This window comes from Camelus ferus, chromosome 17 (assembly GCF_009834535.1).
Source record: "Camelus ferus isolate YT-003-E chromosome 17, BCGSAC_Cfer_1.0, whole genome shotgun sequence".
Taxonomy (NCBI): domain Eukaryota; kingdom Metazoa; phylum Chordata; class Mammalia; order Artiodactyla; family Camelidae; genus Camelus; species Camelus ferus.
The window spans coordinates 1740594-1755145 of NC_045712.1; the positions used below are offsets into that span (position 1 = coordinate 1740594).

General features: G+C 44.8%; 1 protein-coding gene across 3 annotated transcripts in view; it reads right to left on the reverse strand.

The window, feature by feature from the left end:
- The window catches only part of ITPR1 (inositol 1,4,5-trisphosphate receptor type 1), a 299811-nt gene that overhangs the window by 96263 nt on the left and 188996 nt on the right, over nt 1-14552 (reverse strand). For 2 of the 3 annotated variants that reach the window (XM_014560075.2, XM_014560074.2), the window contains one exon: nt 1871-2003. In XM_014560075.2, coding sequence (XP_014415561.2) covers nt 1871-2003 — 133 coding nt within the window. Of the gene's footprint in view, nt 1-1870; nt 2004-7216; nt 7265-8456; nt 8493-14552 lie in introns of all 3 variants that reach the window. The other variant, XM_032458045.1, reaches the window with a different exon arrangement.

Here is a 14552-nt window from a genome sequence, read left to right on the forward strand (position 1 = left end):
TAACAGTACTATCTCCTTGAACCTTCTTAACAACCCCACAGAAAAGGTAATGATTGTTAGCAGAGAGATGAAGTCACTTGTCCAAGGACACTCAGCTTAGCTTGTAAGTAGCAGCGATGGCACTTGAAGGCAGGCAGGTAAGATGAAGGAAGAATAATACATTTTGAGCAAGAGATCTAAAGCTGTATAGTCAGACTCTTCCTTACATTAAAATGCAGTGATTTGGGGCAGAATTATTAAGAACTGATTTAAGACAAACCGAACTTGAACACTTCTTAGAACATTCTTAAGAAAGTGTAGCCTATGATGATGACTTTAGCCCTCTTTCTAAGAAGCCCACCCTGGCCCCAAACTCATCCTTCCACTAATTTTCATCTGTTCGTTCATTCATTCAAAACCCATTTACTCAGTACTTGGTATGGAGCCAAGAGCTGGGGGTAGGGGAGTGAACAAAGTTCCCACCCCCACTGAGCTTCAGATGAGACAAATACAATCAGGAGGAGATGGCCTGTGCCATTCAGTGGGACAGATCCCAACTGTGTTTAGAAGGTGCCTATTTAAGACCTTGCATGATTTTTGGCAATAACCAAAATATTAATGTACATGGGGAAATGGGATAATCAATTTCAGAAAAACAGAAAACCATCTGTCAGTCCTTCCCTGCAGAGCTCAATTCAAAGGTACGTTACTTGTCCTTGACTTTCTAGATCTATTGCATCTACAGCACAAGGGAGACACTAGTTCCACATCAGAATCTGTCTCTGATTCCAACCCCCTCCCCATGATGCTCTCCAGGGCCTCACAGACTTGCTGAATGACCCCACCATGGAAAGTCAAGAGAAATAATTTTGAGATGTTGTGTGAGGAACCTCTGCTTCACAATCCCTGGGAACTTTCGGATGAGATGCTAAGGTCCGCTTCTGGGTAACCTGTGAACGGCATCTTTGCCGCAGCTCCGTGAATTGAGCAGGTATGCCCCAGGTATTCCTCGGGCAAGACACCCAAGATCCCTCCCCAGAAGTTGCCAGGATACATTTATCAAACACCCAGTGTTTCTCTGCTACCTGAGGAACCTACCAGGGACCAGCAGTGCCTCAGAGTCAACACTGTTGACAGGGAATCAGGCAACTCACATTTGTGCTTCGAGCATGGAGTTACTGGCCCCCCTTCAAGCCAACACCAGTACCCACAGTTCAGTTTGCAGCTTTTACCTGTACCTGTGTTTACAATGTTTTGGGACACCTCTCAGGATGTGTTTTTAAGCAATTCAATATAGAGGTTTTTTCCCGTGCGCCAACTCCCCTGAGACTTTTGGGGAGGCATAAGGCATGGGCATTAGGATCAGATATAACTGCTTCAAATTACAGACCAGTCACTAACTAAAGTTCCCCTTTCCTCTGTTCAGCAGGGTAACAGCAGTCCCTATCATAGATAGTCAGTAACTTGGAGGAGAAAGGATAAAGAATGCAAAACAGTTGGGAAAGCCATCAGCTTAGTAAGCGTAAAATAAATGGTGGCTTTCACCCTCCTCACTCCCAACGTCATCCTCATCTTATGGGAAAACACGAGTTCTGATGACCGCAAGAAACGGTGCAACAAAGTCAAGTTTCTTGAGTCATTCAACTATCACCAGAGGGTTGCTGCATGAGAAAGAGGGGCAAAGGCTTAGACAGTATCTGATTGCTGGGAAATGTTTTCAGACCTCAATTTGATGGTAGACCAAAGACAAAATAAGTTGCTAAAAAAAAAAAAATACACTTGCAACCCAAATTCATCTGTTAGAGTTTCAACCTGCTGAGCAGAAACACACAGCTCTCATGTGGCACACTCAGGTCACACGTGCAGCCGATTAGCACACCACGCAGCCTACCTCCTCCCCCAGGCTTGCTGGGTCCTCCTGGTGACAGCGGGCCATTGCCAAAGCTGGTAAGGCTCTCTCTTCTTCCCGAAGGTCTGATGTTTCCATAGTAACGGTTGACCAAAATCTGCCTGAGGGCCTCACCCTTAATTCAAACAGGATAATGAAATCAGGTTCTGAATTTAATGCATAACTGAGCAACTAATATTAAAAAAAGAAAACCACAGGGGTACTCAGTTCTAATTGGCTCAGTCTCACTCAGTGAAAAAATAAATTATTAATAAAAGCATTTGGAAACTCTGAAGTTAACTTCAATATTTGCTCAGGAAACCAGATCATAAAAAGACATCCATCTAGAATACGAAGTATCTGAAAGTGCTCTCTCTCACACACAGTGTTAAAGATAGAACATTAATTTGGAAGGGCAGCTAACAGTAACAACAACGACAACAACAACAACAAAAAACCCAAAAAGTCCCTTTGGGATAAGCCAAGAAAATTCAGACAAGATGAAAAATTTACAGGTCATCTTCCACACAGCAGTATGAAAATGTTACTCCAGCCACAGGACTTATTCCCAAGGTCCTAAGAAAATATTAAGATATCAGAGTAATAGAGTAAATAAAATAATAAGCCGGAAATAAGACTTTCTTACAGAAAGAGTCAATGGACTAAATGGTAAAGAAAAAAAAGTGCTACAGAAAATAAATTAGTGGCAGGTATCAGGTATGTCAGACAAGAAATAAGCAACGTGGATAAAATGACGAGGGGTTTGCTTTGAAACAATACGGGAGGAGAGGACTAGCTGGGTATAAACCAGACTAGAGCGAGCAAGAGCTGACAGCTGTTGAAGCTGCGTCACGAATGAGGGTTCGCAAAGCTCTTCGAAGTATGCATTTCAGATATATTATTTCCATGATAAAAACTTTAAAAAAACATAAATATCAAAGGAATCCTGGGCAGGAGATATAACAACTCTTCCCCACAAATCCAATTAAAAAACAAACGAAACTCTGACTTGTTCTTGAATACTAAGGGGTACTGGTAATGCAGCGCAAAGCCGTAGGGCTGATTCTCAGCTCTGTCCCACCTGCGGTCATGCTGAGGGCCTCCCAGACCACCTCTCAATCTGGAAGTTTCTAAAAGTCAAAGGCTGTGCGGATTTCCACCAGACCCTTTCCCAGGGACAATGTAGTAAGTCCTGGAGTTCCTCTGGTACCTCACTGAGAGAGCTAAGTGAGAAGTCTAGCAGAGGGAGGGTGTGTGGAAATATAGCAGGTCTCTAAAACAGAGAGGCTCTAGAGTTCCTTTGAAGAGGCCTGCAACTCTAACATGACTCAGGAGAATTTCAAGTGATTTGCTAATAAGCTCCAAGAATAGGTCTGGAGACTTCAAGGAGGTTATTTGCAAAACAAGATGGGAAGGAGCAGACCGGAGGGAGAGGAGTGCCCTGAGGGTGGTGGGGAGGCCAGGGCACCCTGAGGGAGGTGGGACCAGGATAAAGGCAGAAAACGCCTTAGTTCAACTGTCAAAATGACCTACAGGCCCAGGACTACACAGCCTGGTTCTTCTCGGTTACAGCCAAGCTGTGATTTCAAGACTCTGAGGACAAAAGGGGATAGGATGAGAGGGAGGAGAGGGGAGGCAGTTCTGATTTTAAAATGAAAGTTCAGGAAAGAAAACAATCTTTATTTCCCCCTTCATTCCATCCACATATACGTGTCTCAATATAGTTCCGCAAAGGAGAGCGCTTCCATTAGTACGTGAAACTCTTCCGACCTTGACGGATGGTAAATTCAAGATTTCGAGACTACTTCCAAAGGGGAAGCTCTTTGTGATTTCTAAAAATACTTTAAAAATAAACTGTTTGTGGTATAATATCCTTTAATGGCTTAGAAAATCACATTTTGGTGTAAAGATTGAGTTTTGCACCAGTACAAACACATCAACCAAAACTTTCCAAAGCTGTCACTGACAACATGGTGACTGTAAAAGGCTGACTTCATAAGACAAACATAAATTTCAAAGGAATGTTCAAGAAAGCCTACTGAGAAAGAAAAAGGGGGGCGACAAGGTCATGCCCATATTGAACAGAACAGGATATTAACTGCCATTTCCCTTTGTTGACACAATGATGCATCTGTTTGATTTTCTTTCAAAAGGCACAGACTTTGAGTTCCCACAATAGGGATGGCTGGTGGGAAACCATCCCAATTTTCTACTGGATTCTCATGGGCACCACAGAAACGGGTAAATGATTGAGAGGTAAATGGCTGGGTTGACACCTGCAAACTGCACCTCAGAAGACAACCAATGGAGCCATGGTGGCAAGACTCTAGAAGGTCACAGGGCTGGATGGTCAAAGGCAGGGTGACTGTCACCGGGCAACCAACACACGTGTCCTTTAAGGAAGTCTCAACCAGAGACTTCACACCTAGGATCAGAGAGGCTCTGCCAGATTCTCCGCTCCTCGTGGTTTTGAGGGTCATCAGCGAGAGCCTGGTCAGTTTGTGATCGAGGAAGCAGGAGGGAGAGAAAGGAGCACGTGCCGCTCGGGAGCATGTGGACTCCAGGGACAGGAACTTCACATTTATGCAGCCTGGATGCCAAACTCAAGTTACAAAGGGATCTCACATTACCATTTTGCCTCTCCTTTCACAGAAAAACCCTAGCAGTTACCATAGCAACTGATGCATCAAATGGTACATTTTTTCCCCTTAAGAGAATATCAAAAACAGTGTTCTTTATGGGAAACACACACACACACACACTCTCTCCACCCTACAAACGAATTTTTTTCCCTCTTAACTGTAAGGTTTTTGGTACACATACACTTCACTTTCTCGCCACAAAATAAATAAATAAATAAATAAAAATTTTAAGGCAAGGGAAAAAAGAGAACATGTGGGATTTGCTTTTTTAAAAAAAGTAAAAAAACAAGGTAAGAATCGTTCCTTTTCTGAAAAAATAAAGACTGAAAATTTTAGGTAAAAAAGGGACAGAAAGAGAACATGGATAAGCATTATTGAAAGTTATGCAAATCCCTAGTGTGAAAACTTAGGTTCAAGGAAAATGCTGTTTTTCTGAGCTAGTGGTTTAATTTAGGAAAAATTAAAATCTGCACAGAAAAGCCTTCCTAATCATCTTGATATAAAATTACTCAACAGCACTGAGCTGTTCACGGTGTACCAGGCTGAGAAAGCGGATGGCAGAGTAGGAAAAAAAAAAAAAAAAGTGACTTCTCAAATAGCATCACTTCTCGGCTGTAACATGTGGCCCGTGCAGTCCTTTTTTCAAGAACACTAGGTTTTCCCCAGCTGTTTATACCTACAGGATGCAAACAAATATCAGGTGTTTTGTCTCTGGTAAGAAATTCCGTGCACATTATTACCTGAGACTGAGACAAGACAAAGGCAAAGAGTTTCATTTGCAGTGTCAGGTGAGAACGGTGAAAACGGCAGGTCAGTGATGTGGAGTCAAGAAACCAAGCTCCTGCCCTGCAACTCGGTTCAGCCGAGTTTCATTCTGTCAGTTAAGCTAACGGCTAATTAACTGCATGGGGACGCAGCCCAGCATGGAACAAGGCACTCAGAGTTAACAGTGCCACAAGCAAAGGAGAGAAAAAGTGATCTCTAGGCTTTCCTGGTTCCAGCCACTTAAAAATCAGGTGCTTCAGGACAGATCACCCTCTCATATGAGCAGCAAGCCTCTCACACCTTAGTCAGCACTAAGGTAGCACCTCGATTTAAAAATACCTTCTTTTTCTACTCCTGGTGTCTGTCAAATCTCTGACGCATCTCAGTCTGCAAGGCAACCACCACCATTAATACCCCTTCTCAGGGTCCAGCCGCTGTGCTGAGTGTTTCAAGTGCACAGCTCTGTAAAACAGTCCTAAGGGATGGAGACTCTTATCCCCACTTCACAGCAGGAGAAATTGAGGCCCACGGAGGTTAAACAATGTGCCCAAATCACATAGCAAGGGCCTGACAAAGGGAGGCTTGAAACTGTTTCTAATTCCAAAGCTCATGCACTGGGGTGACCTCCAACACCATGTCCCCTGAGAACTTAGGCACGAGGGACAGTGATGTGCCTGGAACAGCTACCTCTAAGACTCAGGGAAATCCTTGAAGGACAGGCAAGGATGGAAAAAACAGGAATGCAAGGTGCCCCTGATCAGTGACCTGCAGGAGACACTGGATGCTGGAGGCAAAGGGCTCAATGCCAGCTTCCTAGAAGCGCTTCTTTGGTCACAATCCAAGAAATCAGTCGCCAGAGAGAGGAAAGGATTTGGGACGTGGTGCGACTGGGCAGGGGTTGAAGCGTGTGAGCAGAGCAAAGGTGCACCAGGCACCCATTCGTCTCAGGCGAACATCCTCTGCAACCCTGATGACCCCAATTCCTTGACAGGCTTCTCCGTGACTGCTCACTTCCTAATCCCATGACTTGGGGAAGGTACCCAAGTTCTCTGAGTTTCAGTTTCCCAATCTGTGCAATGGGGATGACGGCTGTGTCAGTGGGTCAAAGTCAGCATTAATAAGGATTGACCTGTTAACATTTGTCAAAGTCTTAGCATATCATAAGCACCCAGAAAACCAGAGCATCTGGTATTTTCCAAAAAAGGAGGGTAACTTGAAGTCAGTGGTCAGCACGCTAATGATGGATGTAGCCTCCTAGGAAATGGTTCAGCAATGCATAATCAGCCCCTGAAGAAAGTATCTACCCTGTGGTTTAGAATCTCCCCTTTTAGGAATCAATCCACAGATGCACACACTTGTTCATTTCCTCGTCAAAGGAAAACATTACAAAATACTTGTTAATTGGTGGAAATGCTGATATAATATTAAATGACAAAAGCAGGGAACAAAAGTTGTGCACATGGAATCATCCCAGTGACAAGGGAAGTGCGTGCTGGCCACACTCTCAGGTGTGTAAAAAAGTGGGAGAGGGAAATATTAAATTATCTTTTATAGCTAGGTAGTGTCATTATGGACTTTTTTATTATACTTTTTTATTATAAATTATCCCATAGTGATCATCAGTTACTCACAGAAACAAAAAGAGAAAAAACCCCAATTTTTTAAAGACTACACCTAAGGAGAAAGCCACCTCCAAAAAAGGAGACAGGATGCAAAAAAGCTGACCTGGTCATTACCTGGAGGCCAGCCGGGCGCAGTGCATGAGCAAGTGGACGGGGTGGGTGGAATCACCAGCTAGTTTCATTTATATAAATGGCTGTGATTGGTCCTGAGCCAATTAATGCTTTAACAATGACAATGACAACAACAAAAACTGTCCCTCTTTAAGTCACAGCACGTGGCCAAGGGCGGTGTTATGGTCCCAACACCCAGAGCTACGTACCCTTTTATGGTCTTCCAGTTGCCTCAGGGGTGGACTCGGCTCGACCTCCTGCTAAGCATGCAGAAATTCCATTTAAGTAAGACACTAGGGAGACACGTCCAACTTCAGGGTCAGTCACAAATAAGATGCACAGAGAGAGCGTGGACAGCAAAGACTTACACAGCAGGAGCAAAGACCTGTTTTGGGTTTCCCCCCAAATACGAATGCTCCATTCCTCCGGGTCCTGCTTCACAACCGCCCCGTCCCCAACCCTACTGCACTGCTCAAAGTGAGCAGACATGTGATTTTTTGGGCCAAGATTATTTTTTGCAAGGATTATGAAAAGTAAGTTCGATATTCCATACATTTACATGAACCCAAAGGGGTTCCAATGCAAGACTCAACCGGGCAGGTCCCTGTGATTCAGACATGCATGACCGCACAGCACATGCGTGAGGACACGGATGCGTACACTTCTGAGCAGACACACACATGGGACCTCGGCTCCCCCCAGCCCACCGGTACATGGCATTCTCATCCAGGCTACTGATGCTGAAGAGCGCTGACTGAGAATATTAGAGACCGATCATTGTAAACATCCATGCTGGAATTCAGCTATTCCATCGTGTTTCATATCTACGCTCTTCTTTCAAATAAAGTACATTTCATTTTAGCTTTGCCTCCTGTGGTTCTAGAACAATTTCTGCAAGGAAATTTTGATACTTGGAAATATGCCTCCTCCAAAAGCTTCTCTATGACTTTAGATGCCTTAGTTAATTCCAGTCCTTCATTTAGCAAGTTAGCGGCAGGAAGAACAGGAAGACTGCGTCGTGAAACCACTACTTGACTAGTAGCTCCCATCAAAACGATACATGAATATCCACAACTTCAAATTCACTTCATCTCTGCGCAGGACCCAGAGCTCTATTTTGTGTGGATCAGCAGCAAGGTCCAGACAGTCCAGCGTTTCTCAACTAAACATCTCAGGACTAAGACAAACGGTTTTATGTGAAAACCTTCAAAGAGTCACATCCCCTCGCCTGGAGGACACTTTGGTTTCAGCTCTAGCTGCTCAGAACTTTTCTCTCTACACCAACAGCCACCCGATTACAGCAATGATCAGGTCCCAGGCAGGCTAGAGACTCCCTCGTTCACCTGCCACTGGGACAGACACTTGACTACGACAGCTCAGACACTCAGCCAGGAACACTGATAAGCACCATATTTGCTGGCACCACAAATATAGGTGAGCAGCACACACCTCGGTGGAATTCTCCGAGTCCGGAGCTTGGGGCAGCTGGTTGGGAGTAAAATAAAGCACGTTAGTTACAGTATGTACACCTCTGGACAAAGAAGCCCAGAGATCAACACTCAAGGACAAAACACAGAGGGCGAAACGAAGTGACCGGGCTGCCACACCCACTGAAGGATGCTTCAGCCCTGGAGGGCAGGAGATACCCTCTCTCTCTTTGAAACGGTACTGAATGTGGTTGTGCTGGAAGAGACAGTTGGCTTGAGATGGGGAAACATATTTAAATTCAGGAAAGAAAGAAATCTACCACTGACCAAGAAGGAAATAGGTCTTAAAAATAAAAAAAGACGTCAAAGGAAGAACTTCTGCACATCTATGTTTTTGTTCATCCACAGAGAGGAAAAGTGATACAGCACACGCCCCTGGAGGCTTGGGGAGGGGAAGTGGGGAAAGAAGACTGAGGAGGATGACAGCAGGGTCTTAGATGCAGCCCCCTGCCCAGGGGCCTGGAGCTGCTGACAGGTCTGCACCACCAGCCTCCCGTGGGCACGTGCATCCTTCCGGGTCACTCCTTTCCCCACATCCTGCCTGTGCATCAGAGGGTGAGACCTGAGGCTCTGGCTTAGGGACGGAAAAAGCCTCTCCCCTCCAGCATCTCTGGGAGGAGAAAGGAAGGCTTCCTGGCTGCAGGGTTACCTGGCCGGTTCGTTGTCCCACCACACACTTACCCCAGGGCTCCCCAGCCCCATTCCTGCCATACCATGTACATGCACACCCTGCTCCTTCACCTCCCGCTAGATTTCATTAGGTCCAACCCATACACGAGAGACAAGATGGTGGCCCCACAGGAAACACAAGGCAACTGTGAGGGTGCACCTGGTGGCTAACAAGCCAACGGCTCCATGTGAAGGTAGCACCACGAATCCGTCCACCAAAGGGCACGTGCTCGGAGCAGGCACTGATGTCAGATGTAACCGCCGGACTCCACACTGGGCCGCCCTGGACCGAAGTCACGCACCAGGCACGGCTGGCTGGTTCAAGGTGCAGTCTGGGGCCGTGGAACGAAGCCAAGGCTCACACTGCAACCGAGTGACCTTGGCCTCCTTTGGTGGGGCTCCAGGGACACAGCACACCTCTCGGGAGGCCAGAGCGTGGCTGTCAGGTGACGAGCCAGAGCAGGTGCTGAAAGCATGGGGGGCCCAAAGCTCCAAGATTCGGTGTGGTCTCGATCCAGCGGAACACCTGATACCCCTTTCATGGTCTGACCCCCAAGATGGAAAAATGCTCTGAATATAAGACTGTTATTATGTAAGCTAACGATTTCTGTCTTTTTTTCCATTTCCCAACAGGTAGAATGAAGTAAAGATATAGGGGATTCTCTTCAAGCACAAAGATTAATTTACCAAGGTCAAGGAGGCCTATACAGAGGGTTGCTCACTCAATTCCGGACAGAAGAGCTTTTGGACACAAATGCAAGTCCACTAGCCTCAGGGAGAAAATTCTCTTGCGAAGCGTTTCACTTCCTGGTGGGGTGGGGAGGCACAGCATGGGAGCAAGGACTTGAATGCAGCAAGGAAATAAAACCCGAGCTCAGGTGTGCGTGTTTCTCGCATGATATAAATACAACCACGATCCAAGAAAGCACTTTAACCCTGTCCTTACATTCTGTATGCTTTAAGGTAATGAATTACAACTGTGCAAACATTTGTGCCACCTGCCCTTAGTGCAAAAGGACACACAAGAAAAGGCAGAATTAAGGCAACTGCCCATATACTTTAGACCAGAGATAGAGGTGGAAGAGCAGATTATTTTTACCGTTCGCACTGGCCACATTCCACCAACCTATCCTTTACACTGATCCTATATGATCAGAACAAGAGGATGATAGGCCCGGATTTACTACAGGAACCAACAGAGCTACCCTCTTACTCCCTTGCCAATCAAAATAAAAGTTAAAGAAAAATGAAGAAAATGGAACTTGAGCTGGTATGTCTTTTTTAAAAAAAATATTTTATTTATTTACTATTGCATTATTTAATTATTTTATTTTTGGTGGGGGGGGTAATTAAGTGTATTTATTTTTAGAGGAAATACTGAGGATTGAACCCAAGACCTCGTGCGTGCTAAGCATGCACTCTACCACTAGAGCTATACCCTACCCCTTGGTGTGTCTTTTTAAAGCTATCTTGTCTGAGACCTCTGTCAAAAGAAGCATCTTGAATTCTTTTAGAATGGTTACGGGCAGTTTTCAGCTATTTCTTAAGCACTCCAAGATCAGTAGTTTCTGACATGTTTTATAATTGAACTGACATTCTATTGCCTCCCTAAACCCCCTGTCATGTTGGTTTTAAAATTCGTTTAATTTTTTTAAACAAAAATTAAATTAAAATGAATGATCTTTTCCCTTGGAACATTTCAGGAAGACTTGGGAGACAACAGAGGCTTTTTTTTCTTTTTTAACAGCTTCAGGAGTCACTATTTAAACAGAAAGACAATTTTTTAAAATGCTATCCATCCATGAAACAGAATGGAAAACTCAAGAGCAATCGACAGGTATTGTATGACTGACTCACACATGCACTGGCACTCTGTATGACCCTCAACCAGCCACTGAACCTCTCTGGGCTTCCACCTCCTGACCTGTAGTTCAAGGAGACTGGAGCAGAAAGTATTTAGGATTCCTTCCAGCTAAAACATTAAGTAATGCTTGGTATATTTTCAGTAAACTTCACTTCATAATATCTAATAGGCAAGTTCCCTAAATAATACTACCCAATGGGACATACAATAATTTCAGGCATGGCCAAGGCCACACCAAACCTGGCATGTCTTTTGGTAAAATAACCAACAGCTTTTGCGAGCGCTTTCTCCTGTGAGGGTTTTGGCTGTATTTCCATGAGGATGGTTGCTTTATGGCAGTAAGTCACAATTTTGAAAAATGTAATCATATTAATAAGTGATTTATGTTCAAATCAGATAAGAGCTACACAAATACAATATATACTACCCAAAGCAAAAGATAATGTTTGGTAAATGAATGAACTGATTTTCTCAGCACTATTTTATTATCAAGGTTAATACATACATATATATATATTTTACATGAAAGGTCATCTTCCATGACCACACATTAAGGGAGATGTTTTGAGAAAATCAGTATGTCTGAATTTCACAAGTCCTGTCTTCTACCACCTTCCTCCCAGGATCAGTCACTATATTCCCATGCTGGCACCTCCGGTCAAGGTGCAGCCTCCCCAGACCAACAGGTGACTGGCAGTGACCTGATGTGGCTTGGTATTGAACTTGGAAACGAACTGGTGCCCACTACGTGCCTCTTCATATTTCTTCTTGGATCTTACATCTTCCTGGTGCTTTTAGACAAGGTCAGCAAAATCAAACTTCATATAAACAAGATTTCAAGTGACTGCTTTTGAAATAGAAATTCAGAATGAGTCTCAAGTCACAGAATCCCAAGTGTCCTTCCCAGAAGAGGCCACGAATCAGGCCATCAAAAGTACAGCACTTGAGCAGTAACAAGCTACGTGCTGATACAACACTGAAACCCTCACTTTCTGTACCTAACATTTTATCCAGGGATGAATTTCTACCACGAGTGAAGGAAATTATACTTTGTCATTCTTAAATAAAAAGAAACCCACAGACTTCCTTGGGTTACTCTTCGTGGTGCATGCATAAACAGCACACACTCACATGTATAATGTATGTATGTACAAACGTCCGTTCCGTGTGTGTGCCTATTACAGCCAGCCAGAGCACGGCCATGGAAATACCCTCTGTTTTCTGCTGCCATCAATCTGAACCCTGCGACTCCCGGGCTTCTAGAATTTTCCTTCGAAATAAGATGTCTCCTTCCATGGGGCACCCAGAGCAGAGGGTGGATACAGTTCATGAAAGGCAACTGTATTATAGATCCAGCTGTCAGCACATCAAGGAGAATTCATAATCTCCAACCCCCTGAATCAGTATTGAGTTCCTTTTCATTCACTCAATCTCAGAGGAGGGCAAAAGTAAACAAACAAACAGCAAACGGGCTTGCAAACATGTTTGCTGGGCCCTGTCCTTCATGAGCTTTTGAAAACCCACATTAAGAGAACAGAACGCTTGAAAGAAAACTGAGCTAAAATAGAAGTTGCCTCGCATTTTTTCGCCAAACAATTTAAAATCTTCACGTTTGCTAACACAATGCCCTTTACTAACAGCATTTGCTTTTAGAAACAAACAAAGAAAGAAACATTACTTTGTTCCCGTGCTGCAGGGTCACCTATATATCAGAGAACAAGTTCATCAGCTCTGAAAAGTGAAATTCATTTTTAAAAACGCATTCTGACTTGACTAAATTATACAACTTCAGTCATTATGGAATCATCTCAGCATTTGAGAAAAAGAAAACAGAAAGAAAAAGAAAAAAAAAACTTTCCCAGATTCTGCAACAGCTCCTGTATGCTCCGAGCTGAGCTTGCTTGCTCTATGGTTGCCAGTGTCTAACAGTAAACAGCCCCGCTGCATTTATTGGCAATTACTATTGAAGGTCACACATCAGCAGTGAGCCTAAATTCCAGGAAAAAAAGAAGCTCTTATGTAACTGCCGCCTGAATGTTGGCAGGTGCCCAACCCAGCAGTTCACAGCAAAGTAAAAAAGTAGGACACCTCCATCCTGGGTTGGACGTCATAAGAACGCCCCCTGAAGGTGAAATTCGATAATTCTTGTGTTTCTCTTCCTTTTTTTTCCCTCCCCTCTGAATTTCACTGCGGTGGCCTCCTTTGCTGGCAGAAGCAGCTCTCTGGGGTAGAAGTTGAGGACGTGATGTCGGCAGATACGGGCAGGCTGTCGCCACCCTACTGAGTGGGAATGCCAATTCTGCCTTTCTGTTGCGATGCAAGAAAGTGAAGTTGCTGACACTAGGGGCTCTGGAGAGTCCGCGATTCCAAGCGACAGTCGTTAAACGGGGATCATACCTCAAATACACAGAAATGCATCCTGTCCACCGAGCTACGGCATAAACACGCCATCTCTTTCCTAAGACACATATATGAAAATGAGGTGAATTACTGCTCTGCCCACCACCTCAGCCTGACACTTGAGTGTTTTATCAGAGTCATCCCTTTGTTTAGCACAGGACTTTCCAGTTGCCAAAAAGTGACTGATGAGACACTTGCCAGTGGCATCCACCTGGTGTTACCGGGCCTCCCTGCTCAGGGACAAGCCCCTAAATTACATGTTCTCATGACCCTATGTACCTCACTTTTTCTACATTTTTCATGACTGAAGGCTGTCATTTAACATTAGTTTGTACTACTGTCTGTCTCTTCCACCAAAGCATAAACTCCAGAAGGGCAGACGCTGCGTCTGTTTAGGGGAACAAACCCCCTTAGCTACGAGCCTGGGACGCAACAGGCGCTCAGATGTTAGTCACGTAAGTCAATGCTTCAAGCATGACTTGGTGTCTGTTTAGAGCCAAGAATGGGTAGATGAGGGAACTTTCTGGGATGATGCAAACACTCTCCCTCTTGATTCATGTGCGTCCAGAGGTAAAAATTCATCAAGCGACAAGCTTATGAATGAGCTGAAAGGACACTAAAGCAAGCAGCTCCAGTTCTTCTCCCCTCATCTGTCCCCTTCCTGCCCCCTAAGGAACAGGTACAGTCAGGGGGTAAGGATGGAGACCCTCACTCTGTATCTGCAACTCGGAAGGCGCTGTTCTTTTTTCCCAAGCCATTCACTGCCTGTCCCCTCTGTTGCATGGCCCAACTGGCCTTTATCATCCAAGGGCGCTGGCCCTTCCCCAGCAGGGGGTCATGGGTCCAGAGACATGCCTCACACTGCCTCAGGGGCTATTCCCCAGCACATCTGAAGTTCCGAGCGGTTTGCAATTTAGGTGGAAGGTTTTGGTGGTACCCCCGGGCCAGGGTGAACTCATTAAGTTTCTTAATGAAGGTTCTGCAGAACTCCAGCTGTGGGCTGCTGGTTTCCACCCGCACACATGAACAACAGTCTTGGTTGGGAGAGAAACCTCAGGAGCTGCAGTCTTTTCCAGAACAGCCACGGATGATAAATGCCCATCAGGCATCTCTGCTTAGAGGGCC